This window comes from Typopeltis vanoorti, chromosome 5 (genome assembly GCF_054136105.1).
Source record: "Typopeltis vanoorti isolate ZY-2024b chromosome 5, IOZ_Tvanoo_1.0, whole genome shotgun sequence".
Taxonomy (NCBI): domain Eukaryota; kingdom Metazoa; phylum Arthropoda; class Arachnida; order Uropygi; family Thelyphonidae; genus Typopeltis; species Typopeltis vanoorti.
The window spans coordinates 134,452,413-134,469,476 of NC_143553.1; the positions used below are offsets into that span (position 1 = coordinate 134,452,413).

A 17,064-nucleotide genomic window follows, 5' to 3' on the forward strand; every position below is an offset into this window, starting at 1 on the left:
CATATGGTGTAACTTAAAAATCAGCTTCTCATGTGGCACCCTTCAAATACTTGGGGAAAAAAAAAAAAGACAGTGCATATATTACCATCATCCCCTGCTCTTGTCACTCTGTTGTAAAAGGTAACCAGATTACTAAAACAAGAGCACCCTTTAACAAATCCATGCTGGCCTGCATAAATAATATTACTGTCATCTGTCCAATTCTGTATATGAGTTCTTACCAATTTCCTCAAAATCTTTATAACTACAGAAGAAATACAAACCTATAGTTTGATACCTCCTGTCTATCACTATCCTTATGCAACGGTACTATCTTACCCTCCTTCCATTCTCTAGTTACCTGCACCATTGCAAAACTTTCATTGAACAGCCAAGTTGATGGCACAGTTAATTCCATAACACATTCCCTTAAAACACATGGTTAAATTCCATCTAGTTTCCCCTCCCACCCACCCACACACACACACACACACACACACACACATACACATCTTATTGACATTTAGCATACTCAATATTCCAAATACATCCTCATCATTCACTTCTAACACTTCTATGAAACACTCTAATAAAGTGATCATTAAATAGCTTAACTATGTTATCTGCTTTGGTCACCCAATTCCCATCTCCATCCAACAAGATAATCCGTCCACTGTCGTTTTTCCTCCTACTTGCCACAGAGCAAAAAAAAAAAAAAAACTCCTTGGGATTCTCCTTAGATTGCAGTGCTAGTCTCCTCTCTTATTCTAATTTTTCTCTTCTTACAATACTAGTCACTTTCCTTGCCTGAGCCTTATATTCCTCATGAACCATTCTCCACCCTTTCTCTTTATATGCCTTCCATAATCTCTTTTTCTTCTTCAATTCTCTTTTTATTCCTTTTGTCATCCATTTGACTCCAAATTTGTGTTATCTTCTTCACTCATAGTATACAGTCCATCATTGCTGTCAACAATTTTTTTTTCTTAAGTATCTCCCATGCCCTAACAACTCCTCTTATTTTAAATTCTTTCATCTTCATCTGTTGTACTGCTGTAAGTTGGTTTCTAAGTCTGTGATAATTGCCTTCTTTATAATTCTATATAAATTCTTTTCAGGACTACATGGTGACTCTCATCAATGGCAGACAAGTATGTCATCTCAGTCACAATGAGATCCTCTGATATTATGACCAAATCCAGAACTCTCAATCCTTTTGTTCCCTTTACCACATGCTTCCTAAGACAGTTGTCCCTCAAGAAATCCAAAAATTCAGTTCCCTTATTACATCATGTTGTCTCCTCTGCCCAGTTTATATCACTATAGTTGAAGTCCTCTATAATGATTGCTCACTTGCCAAACTAATTTGCCTAAACATTTCCTGCTTGTCACCATCTATATTCCTTGGTTTGTAGAAACATCTCACTAAATATCTTATCCTATAAACATCCATCTCACACCATATACTCTCAAAGCCATTGGTGTTATTTCCACTGAGATTCTCCATCCTGAGAGTGCACAATTCATCTCTTATCATGAGTATCGTTCCACTACCATGTTTACCTTCCCTATCCTGTTGAAATATGCTATACCCTTCAATTTCTATCAGTTACATTCCTCCTCCTCGTTAACCAAGTTTTACCAAGTTATTCTCCTCGGTCTCTCTCTCTCACCTAACAGCACTTTGCTCCAAATATCCAATATCAGACTCATTCAAATGCATCCTGTCTAATTCTAGCCATTCTAACTTCCCTTCAAATTCATTCCATGCATTCACAAATTGGGCATCTTTTGCTTCACACATCTCAGCCATCACAAGATTCATTATATCTCTTTTTGTCTTCTTAACTTACTATTGTCATATCTGAGTAATACATTAACCACTTCCTGAAATCCTTTTCAATATTCTTTTTCCCACCTTCCAGGTGTAAAATACAACCATTAATTCTGATGCCCACTGTGCTACCTGGAAAATATTATTATTTGACACCTCCAGGGAGTCCAAGGACTCATTGAGGGAGGGGTACCTGCTCTACAACTCCGTCTCCACCATTCAATCATCAACTGACCGCAACTACACCAACATTATCTACCGCCAACCACCACTGGTATTTTCACAGACAATCACAAACATCCATGCCCATGGCGAGATTCGAACCTGCAGCCTTTTGGCTGGAGAGCGGATATGCTGTCCATTTGGCCAACCAGGCTGGCTATATGTTTGAAATTGTGTGCTCTCTTAGCTGCTGCTGCACGGTCATCCATTGACCTTCTTCACCTTGCTGCCTTCTTTGCACTTTTTATTTGCATCACTTCTTCAAATTTCCAATTTCATCTTCTAGATGCTTCATTTCACTCTTCAATCCTACCAACTCTTGCTTAAGTTCTTCCACCACTATTCATTGCTATTACCACATTTTTTGCCCTTTTTCTGTTTACTCTGAGCCACATTATTCTCTTAATTCAAGTACCCCAGTCTATTATTGCATTTTTTTATGCTCTCTAATACCCTCAGTCTTTTCATTTAACTCATAGTCCAAAAAAGTTCTTTCTGATTTTTGGATGTACACATAATGCAATTTTCACAATGTATCACTGTAGAAAATCCCTCAAAACAAAACTTCATTTTCCAGCTGAAATGTTTCATGCTGCTCACCTATGCTGATTTATGATTGCCATTAAAGTCAACTTTGAAACATTTTCATTGAACAGTCAAGAGCATCATTAATTCTCCATAATTATTACATCATTAATGTAATAAATAAGCCAGAATCTCAAACTTTATGACTCTTTATTGCCTTGGCTCAACTACCTGCAATCTTCACCCCCCTCCTTCCCTCCCTTATACATTTCCTCTCCTGATAATACCATAATTTAAATGGTATTAAATTGATATTAAATACACTGTCAAAGTGAACCACTAAATAGATTCACCTATACTAAATTTAGTTTAATCCTTTATCCAAGTGTAAGCAAAGAAAGTTTGCACCTGAAAATATCTTCAGGACTGAGGTAAGTTGATGCAACTCCGAGCAAAAGGTGGACCAAGCTCTCATCACTCCTTGTCTCAGTATCTCCCATAATGCAAAGCACATCTCCTTGCGGACATGTATACATATGGTATATAAAAGAATATTTATTTATATGATATCTCCTTGTGGATATTTACATGTCCACAAGGACAGGTAAATATGATATTTACCTATACTGTTGGCAACTTGTATAGGTAAATATGACCTCTCCTATTGCTTCTGCCTTAGTATCTCCACGTTTGGGTCTGCCTCCCACTGACGAAACCTCAATAAAGGTCGAAACCGGTCTGGGTAGTGGCCCCCTTCTTTAATGCATAGCAGTATACATGTCTGCAAGGAGATGTGCTTTGCATTATGGGAGATACTGAGACAAGGAGTGATGAGAGCTTAGTCCACCTTTGATCGGAGTTGCATGGTGTTGCACCACCTTACCTCATTCCTGAAGATATTTTCAGGCGCAAACTTTGTTTGCTTACACTTGGATAAAGGATTAAACTAAATTTATTATAGTCTAACCAAGTGCAAAATAAACTTCCAAGATTCACCTATACCTTCTATCCAATAAACATTCTTTTATATACCATGTGCATGTGAGTGTGTGTGTGTGTGTGTGTGTTGATTCTGAAGTCAACAACCAACAACATCTTAAAAAGGCATGAACAATGCTTGAAGCTCTGAAATAATTTAGAAACTATGGTAACAAGCAAAATATGTTTAACCTCTGCATAATGGAAAGTATCTTATGTTTTTTTTTTTTTTTATGTGGCTCCCACCCATGAAAGGTTTTTGTAAACCTATAGTACATTTGAACCATGGGTGGGCTAAGATTTTGTTTTTCTATTTTTATCTGCATGCTGTTTGTTTAAAACTGCATTAATTGTTTCCCACTTTTCAACATGTATATTAAAAATGACTATGTTCTCAACTTGATATCAGAAAATTAATAAATAGCAACATTATGTGTTTCTTATCTTTTCAAAATATGTATAAAAATTGTATAATGTTGTTGATTATTATTATATATATAGAAACAGAAGCTATGGCAGTTATAGCATTATCCTGTGCAGCTCGTCATCATCAAAAATACCTTGTGAAATTCTTATATCAACCATTGAAAAATTTTAAAAAATTACAGCAAGAAGATGGCAGTTTTGGTGATATTTATATAACAACTTTAATTCTGCATGTGAGTAAAAATATACAATTTTATATAAATGTATCATTTTGTAACAACAATTTGTATATATATATATATCTCTAATTCAGTCATAATTTTTACTACTTTCACTATAGTTTTAAATAATGAAAATATATGTTACAAAATATAAGTTTTCCTTAAATAATTGTGATGTGCTCTAGAGCTCGTTCCAGATTAGACCTGTTATTATCTCCTTCTCTCATCTTTTACTCCATGAATGATGTCTTATTTATTCAGCTAGTAAATTAATCTTTCTCATATATACCTATACGGATCTATAATAGACTCATATAGACTTTAGTCTTGTAGGTTGGAGTAAGTTTCATTTCTATAGGGACAGAGAGAGTTGGAGGATTGGATGTGAATGAATGCAATTGACATATTTAGGATACTTAATTTGGATGTTCAACATAATTGTGGGACTGAATGAGATTTGACCACACATTATAAGGGAATGTGCTAAGATACTGACAATGCCATTGACCTAGTCCTAGATGTTTAATGAAAGTCTTGCAACTGAGTCCATAAGGAATTGAAGTTCAGAATATGACAGTGTCAGCATTCAAGGAATTGGCAGGTCATTCCTCCCCCCCCCCTCTATATAAAAAACACACACACTTCATAATAAACAAAATTAAAGACCTCATATTTGACAACAAAAATGTATTAGTCAGTTTTTTGACATAACTGCCCTTTTCATGTACACAGTTCTTCTCTTAATTGGTTATTTCATATGGCAAAACTGCTTCAACTTAAAAAAAAAATGTATAGGTATGACTATCTCTCCATTCTTCTTTCCCCACCCCCGCAGCTAACTTTTACATGGGATATTCTAAGCAATGAGCTCCTCTAGATCAGTAACTCTAAAACTTATAGTTTTAGCTAAAGATACATTGATGATATATTTGCTATTTGATCCCATGACTGCCAAACTTTAAACAGTTTCCTAAGCCATTTGAATGAACAACATAGATGCATTCAATTTGGAGGTGAAATTGAAAACAATAATAAACACTTCTTTTTCTGAATACATTTGTCATGTCATCACTCGGTTGTCTGTTCTACGCTGTTTACTGTAAACCTACTCGAGTCAATACATACACATACATGCACAAAGACTCATACTACCATCCATCACAAAAACTACATATCATTAGCATCCTCCTCAAAAATAGAGCTCTAACTTGCTAATTATCTGAAATTTATGCTAATTATCTGAAAAATGAATTTCAGATAATTAGCAAAACTTTCGATATGTAGCCAGCAAAAGAAAGAATGATTATGGAAGGATGACATTAATTGGAGGAAATGGTATAAAGACAGCTGTTGCAGAATGTGTGGTGGAGATACTTAATGAGCAGTTCATAAAGATCTTTCAATCTTGTGAATGTGACTTCATGGAGAGATTGAGAGCAGTTGATGATGGGGAGGAGAGACTGACTGTAAGTGAGCAAGAGGTGTTTGGGGAGTTGAGTAAACTAGATGTAAATAAGGCTGTGGGACTTGATAATATATCACCGCGTATTCTGAAGGAATGTGCCAGAGAGTTGACACCTGCCTTGACATATTTTTTTAATACGAGTCTTGCACTTGGTCAAGTCCCTAAAGAGTGGAAGGAGGGCAAGATTGTGCCACTTCATAAAGGAGGTGATCGAACTCAAGCATCAAACTATAGGCCTATCTGTGTGTCAGGTGTTGTGGTTAAGTTGTTGGAGAAGCTTGTGAGAACTAGGATCCAGAGTTGGGTTGACAACAATGGTATAATCTTTGATGGACAGCATGGATTTGCTAAAGGGAGGTCGTGTTTTAGTAATCTACTTACTTATTACAATAACGTGACTGCTTCCTTGGACAGAGGAGAAGGATACACAGTAATATACTTGGATTTTGCAAAAGCTTTTGATAGAGTACCTCATGATAAGTTGACAGTCAAACTAGAGCAGATGGGGTTGGATATTAGATTAGTGCATTGGATTGGAGACTGGCTATCTGATAGGTATCAACAAGTTGTGTATGGGGGTGCAATATCCAGGAAAAGGAAAGTCACTAGTGGAGTGCCTCAGGGATCTGTTTTAGGGCCATTACTATTTAACTTGTATATTAATGATATTGGCGAAGATTTGGATGGAGATATTCAGTTGTTTGCAGATGATGCAAAGTTGGGACGAACCATAAAGAGTAGTGAAGATGTTGTGGCCTTGCAAGAAGACTTGAATAAATTGAGTGATTGGGCAAGCAAATGGGGATGTGAGTTCAATGTTGCAAAATGTAAGGTTTTAAAATTTGGAAAACAAAGATGGGATGCAGAATTTATGCTTGGTGAGAATATATTGTTGGAAGTAGATGAAATAAGAGATCTGGGAGTGATAGTGGATAAGGATCTAAAATTTAGGGGACACATCGCCAAAATTGTGACGACAACACAAAGACTTCTGGGAATGATGAGGAGGACACTGACGTGTAGAAGTAGGGAGATTCTTGTTCCATTGTATAAGGCTTTGATTAGGCCACACATGGACTATTGTGCCCAGATTTGGTCACCTGGTTTTCAGAAGGATGAAGAGATGTTGGAAAGGGTCCAAAGGCGACTGACTAAGGTAGTTTCTGACCTCTGGAATGTCAAGTATGAGGAAAGATTGAAAAGATGTAATTTGCAGAGTCTAGGGGAGAGAAGGAAGAGGGGAGATATGATAGAGACCTACAAGTTGGTAAGGGGTTGTTATAGGATCAATGGTGGAGAAGTTCTACAGCGAATAGTGGGAGATCAGGGGAGAACCAGAGGTCATCCCTGGAAACTATATAAAGAGGGTGTGAGTAGGGGAGTGAGAGGCAGGTTTTTTTCGTGCAGAGTTGTGAATGATTGGAATGCCTTGCCTGAGAGTGTGGTGTCTGCAAGGAGTTTGAATGTGTTTAAGACCCGGTATGATGAGATGTGTGTGAGATAAAAGGACCTCCTAGATGAGTCTTTGACTCCATGAGGTCTTGTTTAATAATAATAATAAATGTTTTATTATTATTATTGTTTAATAATAATAATAAAACATTTATAAGAAATGGCTACAACAGAAAAACAATTCACAGACTCCTTCACAAAAAGACAATCAAAAATAAAAAATTATTACAAATAAGGCCAGGACTCAACAAATTTTGCAAAATCCTACTCACCACAGAATAAAAATAAAAAAAATATAAAAAATGTACTCACCCAAACCACACCAATGTTTTAATGTTATGCCCAATAGTAATAATAATATTCATGTGGGATTCCTCCTCCTCCCCCTTTCTCCCCATCCATTGGGGGGAGGGGGTTGAGCCCTCCTGATGAAGGGATTAAGTATATATATTTTTTAATGATTTTAGATCCATGTGAGTATTCATGGGGCCAGTTTGCCTGTTCTGAGAGATGAAAAACCTGAGTTTCCAGGTGGAAAAACCCTGGAAACTCAGGTTTTAAACACTGTATGAGATCAGCTAACTCACCTTTAGTCGAAAGAGACCAGATAAAGCTTCCTCACTTCATAGATGGGAATCGAACCCAGGTCTTTCCAACCATAGGGCTTTGTCTATACTGACTGAGCTATGGAGGCTCGTTATGTCTAATAAGTCGATAGGAGTTCCACAAAGTGAACAGTAATGCTGTATCATTCTTTGGCATACTCCTTTGTGTGACAATCCTTCCAAGAAGAACAGGTCAATAAATAATATTAACAGGAAGACCAGCTAAAACAACAATGATTTTGTGGAGAATAATTTATTACATTAATTTTTGTTACTAGCATGGCCCTCGTGATATGCATATTCTTCTGTGTTTTCTTAAATTTAAAAAATATTTTGTTTAGAAAGTTATTTTTTATTAACTAAAAAATAATCTAATTTGTCCACTTGACAGCTACTCACCAACTGGCAGAATCTGCTCACCACTGGTGAATGGGTGAGCATATTTGTGAGCTATAGCCATCCCTTATATTCAGGGAATATTGGAAAAATAAATATTGCAAAAATACAACATGAAGGCCACATCTATGACAAAATTAAAAAATATACTCTGCTCCTCTAAGGATCCACCTTTCTTCAACAACACATCAGATTCCTTTATCACAAAAAATTCAGCCTTTCTGATCATGCGCTTCAAACATGTCATAGAATGATTTGAAAGGCACCCATTGCCACTCCTTGCATCATACTTGGTATATATACTATTTAAAAAGTGGGTGCTTTTCAAATCAAATCTGTGGCATATATGCAAATTCCAAAAAGCCTGCGAGATGCTAATCCATCAACCCAATCTTTGCAGGAATAATTTTTGGAAGTACAAGAGATTTGGATAGTGCATCTGCAACCTACATAACATTTTGAAAAGAACTCCAACAATTTTTCAAGCAAAAATAACTTATATATATTAGATATATAAACCAGGAAGAATAGAAACTGATACTGAACCAGTGGTCCTCAGACCATAAACAGGACTTAAAAATAACAGGACTATAGGAAACTAAACCCTAACTGATACTGATAGTCACTGATATAGTTCTACTATATTCTATATTCTACTATATCATACTATATATATTCCTATGGTGATCTTGATATAAGGTCAAAACATTGAATGTTATGTTATTTTAATTGAAGTACTCGAAGAATGTAATTTGTCTCCATAATGCTGAACAATGAATTGCATAAGGGTGGTTTTAAAATGGCATCAAAGTGTACACTGGATTGTAATTTTTCTGTGGTTGTTAGGATTTTGGAAAAATTAATAAGAGCTCATATATAGAATTGGACATGTGATGGTAATATTACTGATGAACATCAGCATGAATTTGTGTTCTTATTTCCATAATCTAGTTACCTTTTATAATCTAATGAGAGTAGTTCATTACAGTAATTTATTATTATTATTATTATTATTATTATTATTATCCAGGCCTCCATGCAGTCAAAAGACTCATTGTCGGAGGTTGTTTTTAGGAAACACAAAGTTTATCATACCACTCCTTGAACTCATTGACTGTTCCCACTCCAACCACTCTCTCAGGCAGTGCATTCCAAGGTTCAACCACCCTCCATGCAACCACTCTTCACCCTCTTGCACACAGCTTCCTTTCATAACTTCCAGGGATGGTCCCTTGTCATCGCCCCTTCCTGCCATTCCACCGAGTGAAAGAACTGTCCAATGTCTACCGTGTAACTGCCTCTCAACAGTTTAAAAGTCTCGATCATATCACCTCTCCTTCTATTCACCAAACTAAGCAGTCCACATTCTCTCAGTGAATCCTCATAACTCATATTGTACAATCCTGAAACCACATTTGTTATCCACCTCTGTATCCTTTCCACAGTCAATTTATTCTCTTCAAATCCTGGGAACCAAATCTGAGAACAATAGTCTAAGTGTGGACTGATCAGGGTCTTATACAATGGAATGATAACACTCTTATCTCTGCAGGTCAGTGTCCTTCTCAGTATTGCAGCAATCCTCTGAGTTACCCTCACCACCTTTGCAATATGCTCCCTGAATTTCAGTTTTCTATCAATCATCACCAACAGATATCTTGTCTCCCCTACCTCTTCCAGTACAGCTCCTCCAATCGAGAATGCATCCTCCCATCGATGGATCCCAAACAGTAGCACACTCAGGATTTAATCTTGGAGGGGGCTGAGCATTCAAGATTTAATCGGGGGGGGGGGGGGGGGGGAGCACTCATGATTTAATCTTCGGGGGGGTGCCGAGTTGAGTAGACGATTTGAGAATGCACACTACATTGCATATGACCTATGACTGAGCATCTGCAGTGATTGCCAATACATGATACCCATGATCTCCTCTGGCCCGACTCGGGAAAACAAAGTAGTGCTCCGTCCGCAAGAGCACTACTTCATTCGCCTTGCGTTCACAGCAGCAGCAGCTGGGATTCCCATGAGCTATAGGGTATTCCCACTTTATATGACTGCTAATTCATAAGTAGTATAGAAATATAACACATGACATAAATAAATAAAAAAAAAGAATTTTAATTAGGAAAAGATTTTTGGAAAATTTTCTAGTGTTTTTTTTTTCCCTTTTTCTTTTTTTTTGGAGGGGGGACAGGGCCCCTTGTCCCCCTCCCTGGGTGCGCCACTGATCCCAAACCTCAAGACTTAACATTTTGCTGCATTGAACCGATACCCCCATTCGTTTGCCCATCTGTCCTGTTTATTCAAATCCTCTTGCAGGGCTGCCACATCTGCACTATTACTGCTAACCCTTCCCAGCTTCACATCATCTGCAAACAACTGAATGTCCCCTTGCAATCCATTGACAATATTATTGATATAAAGGTTGAACAATACAAGTCCCAGTACTGAGCCCTGTGGAACCCCACTTCTAACCTTCTGCTTTCTTGGTATTGCCCCACCATACACAACTCTCTGTTACCTATCAATCAGCCAATTCTGAATCCATTTGACTAACCCGACATTTAAACCCATGTGCTGCAACTTAAATATCAGTTTATCATGTGGCACCTGTCAAATGCCTTTGAAAAATCCAAAAAAAATGGCAGTATATGCCTTTCCCTCATCAACTGCTCTTATAACTTTATTATAAAAGGCAATCAATCATATTACTAAAGCAAGAGCACCCCTTAACAAATCCATGTTGATTCTTACAGATAACATTACCCTCATCTGCCCAATGCTGTATATAGTCCCTCACTAATTTCTCCAAGACCTTAACAACTACTGATGACACACAAACAGGCCTATAATTAGACACTTCCAGTCTGCTGCCCCTTATACAGTGGCACTATCTTACCTTCCTTCCATTCCATGGGTACCTTTCCCACAGCCGGACTTTTATTGAAAAGCCAGGTCAATGGAGCTGTCAGTTCTTAGCACATTCTCTCAAAACCTGTGGTGAAATACCATCCAGTCCAACAGCTTTACTGGTATCCAGAGTACTCGGTTATATACTGGAATTTTTTTAAAATTTATTTTGCAAAGGCATTTGATAGGTTTCCAAATAAAAAGTTGCAATAAATGGATTTAGGTAGCACAGCAGTAGATTGGGTTGGGAATTGGCTGTCTGACAGATATCAAAGAGTTAGGTGAAGAATGGGTATAAGTGAGGTTCAACAGACCTTAGTACTGTGAATGATATGTCAGTGATATTGATATTTGATTATATGAAGATATTCTGTTATTTGCAGATGATGTGAAGCTTTTGAGGATTAATAATAATCGTACAGATATCGTGACTCTTAAGGAGGATTTTAATAACAAGAAAGGTAGGTGAATGTCTGAGGATCTCAGTTTAATGAAGCTAACTTTAAAATTTGAACTTTGGGATATACAGGGGGAAGGCTGAATATATTTTGGTAGAAAACTATATTGGAGAATATAAGGAATCTTGATGTAATAGCAAATAGAAATTTGACATTCAGGGTACATTGCAAAAGTAGTGAAGATAAACCAGAGGATTGCTTCCATGCTGTGAAAGATTATTACTAGCATAAGGGTATGCTGGATCCCTGATCAGATCCAGATCACATCTGACCTTCTTTGCTCAGATCTGGTGATTCAGATTTAGAGGAATGAAGAAACTCTACAGAGGACAGATAGAAATTTGAAAGCAGGTAACAAAAATGGTATCAGGAATGTAGAATATTGAAATTTATGATAAATTATCATCATCATCATCATCATCAAATTCCTGCCATGTACCCTCAAGGGGTGTACAGGATATGACAGTACTACATGAAAAAATTAAATCATTACTAACTTCCTATCTACAATTTTCCTCCAAATCAGTCTGTTACTTGTCAAGACTCCAACATTATCAGATCTTATATTTCTATCGTCTAAGGCACTTTGTACCGTATGATAAATTAAGGGCATACAATCTGTAGATTTTGGAACATAAAAGATGGAAGGATTATTATTTATTTTTATTTACTTATTTATTTATTTTTCACATGAATGCTACCTGTGAAAAAACCAGATAAGGCTCTCTAAATTAAAGATGCCAAGAAATTATATTCTTGGTTCCATCCTTTATCAAAGTATAAGTAAACAAAGTTTGCAAGTGAAGTGACTTCACGACTGGGCTACTTGTGTATAGAGGCTGATGACTTCACATCAATTGCCTTAGTATCCCATAATGCAACACACTTATCCTTATGGACATGTATAATGCTATGCATAATATGAAGGGCCACTATCCAGACTGGTGTCGACCTTTATTGAAATCTCATCAGTGGGAGCCAGACCCAGAAGTGATATAATTTCTTGGCATCTTTAATTTTTAGTATAATCAAGTGAAAAAACTTTCAACATCTATCTCTGATCCAGAGTATTTTAGTAAAAAAGTTTGACACCTTTTGGCTACTTTATTTTGACCTCCACTCTCAATGGAGATCAAAACTGGTCTGGGTAATGACCTTTCCCATAATGCATAGCATTATACACTCCATAAGCATATGTATGTTGCATTATGGGATACTAAGGCAATTAATATGAAATCATCAGCCTCTATACACAAGTAGTCCAGTTGTGAAGTCACTTCACATACAAATTTTATTTGCTTACACTTGGATAAAGGATGAAACCAAGAATATAATTTCTTAGCATCTTTAATTTATAGTGTAACCAAGTGAAAAAACTTTCAACAAGATAAGGCTCTCATTAGATCTAATCTAGACTACTGGTCACTCAGATTTGACAGGGATGAAGAAATGTAAGAGAAAGGTTACAGAGGGAGATAACAAAAATAGTATAAGGGATGTTAAGGATGCAATCTGCAGATTTTGATAGGTTATTATTATTATTATTATTATGATTCAGGCCTCCATAGAGTCAAAAGACTCATCGTGGGAGGTCCTTCCTAGAAAACACAAAGTTTATCATACCTCCTTGAACTCATTGACCATTTGTGTTCTCACCACTCTATCAGGCAATGCATTCCATGATTCAACCACCTTCCATGCAAAGAAACCACTCCTCATCCTCTTGCTCACTGCTTCCTTTCATAACTTCTAGGGATGGTTCCTTGTCCTCGCTCCTTCCCCCTGTTCCACCAAGTGAAAAAAACTCCCCAGTGTCAACCCTATAACAACCTCTCAACAGCTTAAAACTCTCAATCATATAATCTCTCCTTCTATCCACCAAACTCTGCAGTTCATATTCCCTCATCTGATCCTCATAACTAACATTGTAGTCCTGAAACCATGTTTGTTATCTGCCTGTGTTTCCTTTCCACAGTTAATTTATCCCGTTCAAATCCTGAGGACCAAATTTGAGAACAATAGTTCAAGTGTGGTGTGATAAGGGCTTTATACAATGGAATGACAACTCTTTTATCTCTGCAGGTCAGAGTCCTTCTCAGTATTGCAGCGATCCTCTGGGTTACCTTCACCACCTTTGCAATATGTTCTCTGAATTTCAATTTTCTATCAATCATCACCCCCCACAGATCTCTTGTCTCCCCTACTTCCTCCAGTACAGCTCCTCCAATCGAGTATGCAGCCTCCCATCGATGTATCCCAAACTTTACAGTTTGCTTCATTAAACTGATAACCCCATTCATTTGCCCATCTGTCCAGTTTATTCAAATCCTCTTGCGGGACTGTCATATCTGCACTATTACTAATAACCCTTCCTAACTTCACATCATCTGCAAACAACTGAATATCTCCCTGCAATCCATTGACAATGTCATTGATATAAAGGTTAAACAATACAGGTCCCAGTACTGAGCCCTGTGTGATCCCACTTGTAACCTTCTGCCTCCTTGATCTTGCTCCACATGTAGAGGTGATTATTTTATTTTTAAGTATGATGTGAATCCCATTTTCAAAACATTGCAGAAGTACTGTAATTTAGTTACATGGGTAGAGTGCAGTTCTAAGTGACCAAATATTGTAATTTCTTCAAGCTATTTTATATCTCCAATAAGCAAAGTCGTGACCTCACATCAGGCAACAAACATCATCTGCCACTTGAAGACCACAAATATCCATGCCAACATGGGATCCACATCTACATACTCTTGGTTGGAAAAAAAGTACATTATCTACTTGACCAAAGAGGTCAACAGTATGATCAAAACATTTAATCTGATAGGGTATTTACCAGATGGACTCGAGGAAGATTTATCAAAGAGTAGAACAAAGAAGGAACAATGACAAGAGCCCATCTCTGAAAGTTGTGCGAGTAGTTTTTTATACATACAGAGTAAATTTTTATAATGTAAATTTTAAATTCTTAATATTAATGTTCTATGATGACATTAATATTACATATATCATGTTAAAATAAGTATTGGAATATCTCTATTTTAGAATGAACATGTGACACCTAATTGCTAATATATATATATATATATATATATATATATATATACAGTATATAATATCCTTAAGAGAAAAATGCAAAAAAATTTTTATACTATCTCTTTAAGATCTTCATGAAGTTATACAGTTTATTGAGGAAAGTCTGCTCTCTTTCCTGTTGCTATGCCTTAAATTCACTTACTGTCCATGCATTCACCATATTCTTTTTGAAATGTTCTAATGCTGAAATCTATATATAAAAAAAAAATCTATTCCTTACACTTTTGCTTAATATACTAATAACGATGATAACGGTTTTACATTTTCAAGAATTTTTAAAGTGATTTATATCCTATTGATAGGCACTTCTGGCATCGAAGGATAAAGGGGATGGCTGGAAATCCCAGAAAACTCTTAATTATTTAATGTCTCAGCAAATGGAAGATGGATCATTTGGTGACTTCAGTATTACATATCTCATCCTTCCATTATTATCAGGTCAGAGTTTTTTTGATGTGAGGTATATGAACTGCAACTGCAAATATGAAGGAAAAACCAGTAAGTGAAAACCATTATTTTCATTGCATCTAATTGTAACTAGCGAATGAAAGATGGTGGGGCTTTGTCTTTGCAGGAATTTAATTTTGATTTTGGTTGTTTCATGAAATGTGAGGTGCGCTATACGTATTCATTATTATGTAGATAAACTATGGATATTTAAGGTGAATGGAAGGAGGATGTGTGTGTGTGTGTGATCTGAATGAGGAATTGATGAGTGGTAATGTATTGACAACTGAAAGTGTTAGTAGCGAGAATGCCACAAGGAGGATGAGTGCTCATCTGATAGCAAAGAGGGATAGTGTAAAAGAGCAGCGAAATAATAGTAAAAAAAGTTTTGAAAAGTGAACGAGTGATCTGATGAACTTAGCAGTCGATGGTAAGAATGACAAAAGCGATATGAATGTAGCGGGAAACAATTAAAGGTAAGGTGGTGAGTAGCATTGATTGCGGACAAGCGTGTATGGCTGCCGATAAAATTGAGAGAGTGAATGAAGCAAAAATGTGATGCAAGATTTCAAAGCTAAGTTAGTTAAGATGAGGCAAGAGATGAAATGGATGTGGAGTGAAATTTTGAGATATCTATGGAAGAGTGAAAATGATGAAAATAAATGATATTGTTATGAAAGAGGTAACGAAATACCTGAGAGTGGTATTGTATGGGGGACTTGGTTATTAGAGGTGTAGTAAATGAGAAGGTACACAAGGTTTGTTTTCCTGGAGGTAAAATGAATAGAGTGATTGAGGCATTGGATATGAGGAGTAAGTGAGCAAAAAGAGTTAGTAGTGGTAATAGGGACAAAAGATTTGACTGGGAACAAAGAACACTTAAGATTGGATATCAAGAGGTTATTGAGAAGGATAAAAGTATGATAGGAAAGGTAGTTAGTGTGTTGCCCAAATATTGATGAATTGAGGGATAGAGTGAAGATTGTGAATGATATGCTAGCAGAAATGTGCAAGGAAGAAGGAGTGCAGTTTGTTAATATGTGGAATGAGTTTGAAGGATGAGTTGAAGTGAGATCTGGCTTGTACATGTGACATGGTGGTACCTTCAGACATGTTATTCACAGCGATTATGAACACTGACCTGCTCTCTGGTGTGTTATAAGTCACTTTGACTGGGTGGGAGAGATTTGTTCCAGAATCTCCCACACCTGAAACTCCTTTAATTAACACTTTAAAGAAGAAGCTGCTTAAAAAGAAAGGAAATCTTGTGGCTCTAATATCATGAGAAGAGTGATGAAGACTCAAGAGCATTATAAAAAAGCAGGTCCAGAGATTGGATGACTAAGACAAAATTGAATTAAGAAAGAAGCTAGAGTCTCAGCACATATGTGATTCCTAATGTGGAAACCTTTCCTTTAGAATCAATTAGTCTCAGACAACAGCACCTATCAACTTGTTAACTATAGATAAAAGATAAAAGTATGATAAAATCCAATTAATCAGATAAAAAAAAGAAAACAGAAAACTTACTTAAATCAGTCACTTCTTGGCCCAAGGATACAGTTAAAAAAAACTACTTCCATACTATGCTCATTCCCCAAGAATTTATTTACGGTTTACCCAAGATTCACAAGCAGGACATACCACTCCAACTGATTGTTGAAGGTACAGACAGCCCCAATTATCATCTAGCCAAGAAACTAGTGTCAACACTCAAGAAGTTATTAGGTCATTCCCCCTCCTATATTAAAAACACACATCACTTTGTAAACAAAACTAAAGACATCACACTGGAAAAAAGTGATTTATTAGTCAGTTTTGACATCTCTACCCTCTTCACAAATGTCCCAATCAATGACATAATTCTTCTTTTACAGAACAAATTCCCTCCTGATATCACAGCATTCTTTGCACATGTACTACATTCTGGATATTTTGTGTGGCAAAACACTTTCTACTCACCACAAAAAGAAGGCACAGCCATGAGCTCATCGTTAGGCCCCCCCCCCCCAATTGCTAACTTTTTTATGAAAGCTTTTAA

The 17,064-nt window shown here is 36.6% G+C and overlaps 1 protein-coding gene across 1 annotated transcript in view; it reads left to right on the forward strand.

Annotated features, from left to right (window-relative positions):
- Window positions 1-17,064, forward strand: part of LOC150106834 (uncharacterized protein CG3556-like) — a 126,214-nt gene that overhangs the window by 53,421 nt on the left and 55,729 nt on the right. The window contains exons 4-5 of the mRNA XM_090392745.1: window positions 4,040-4,197; window positions 14,879-15,074. Coding sequence (XP_090248871.1) covers window positions 4,040-4,197; window positions 14,879-15,074 — 354 coding nt within the window. The remainder of the gene's footprint in view (window positions 1-4,039; window positions 4,198-14,878; window positions 15,075-17,064) is intronic.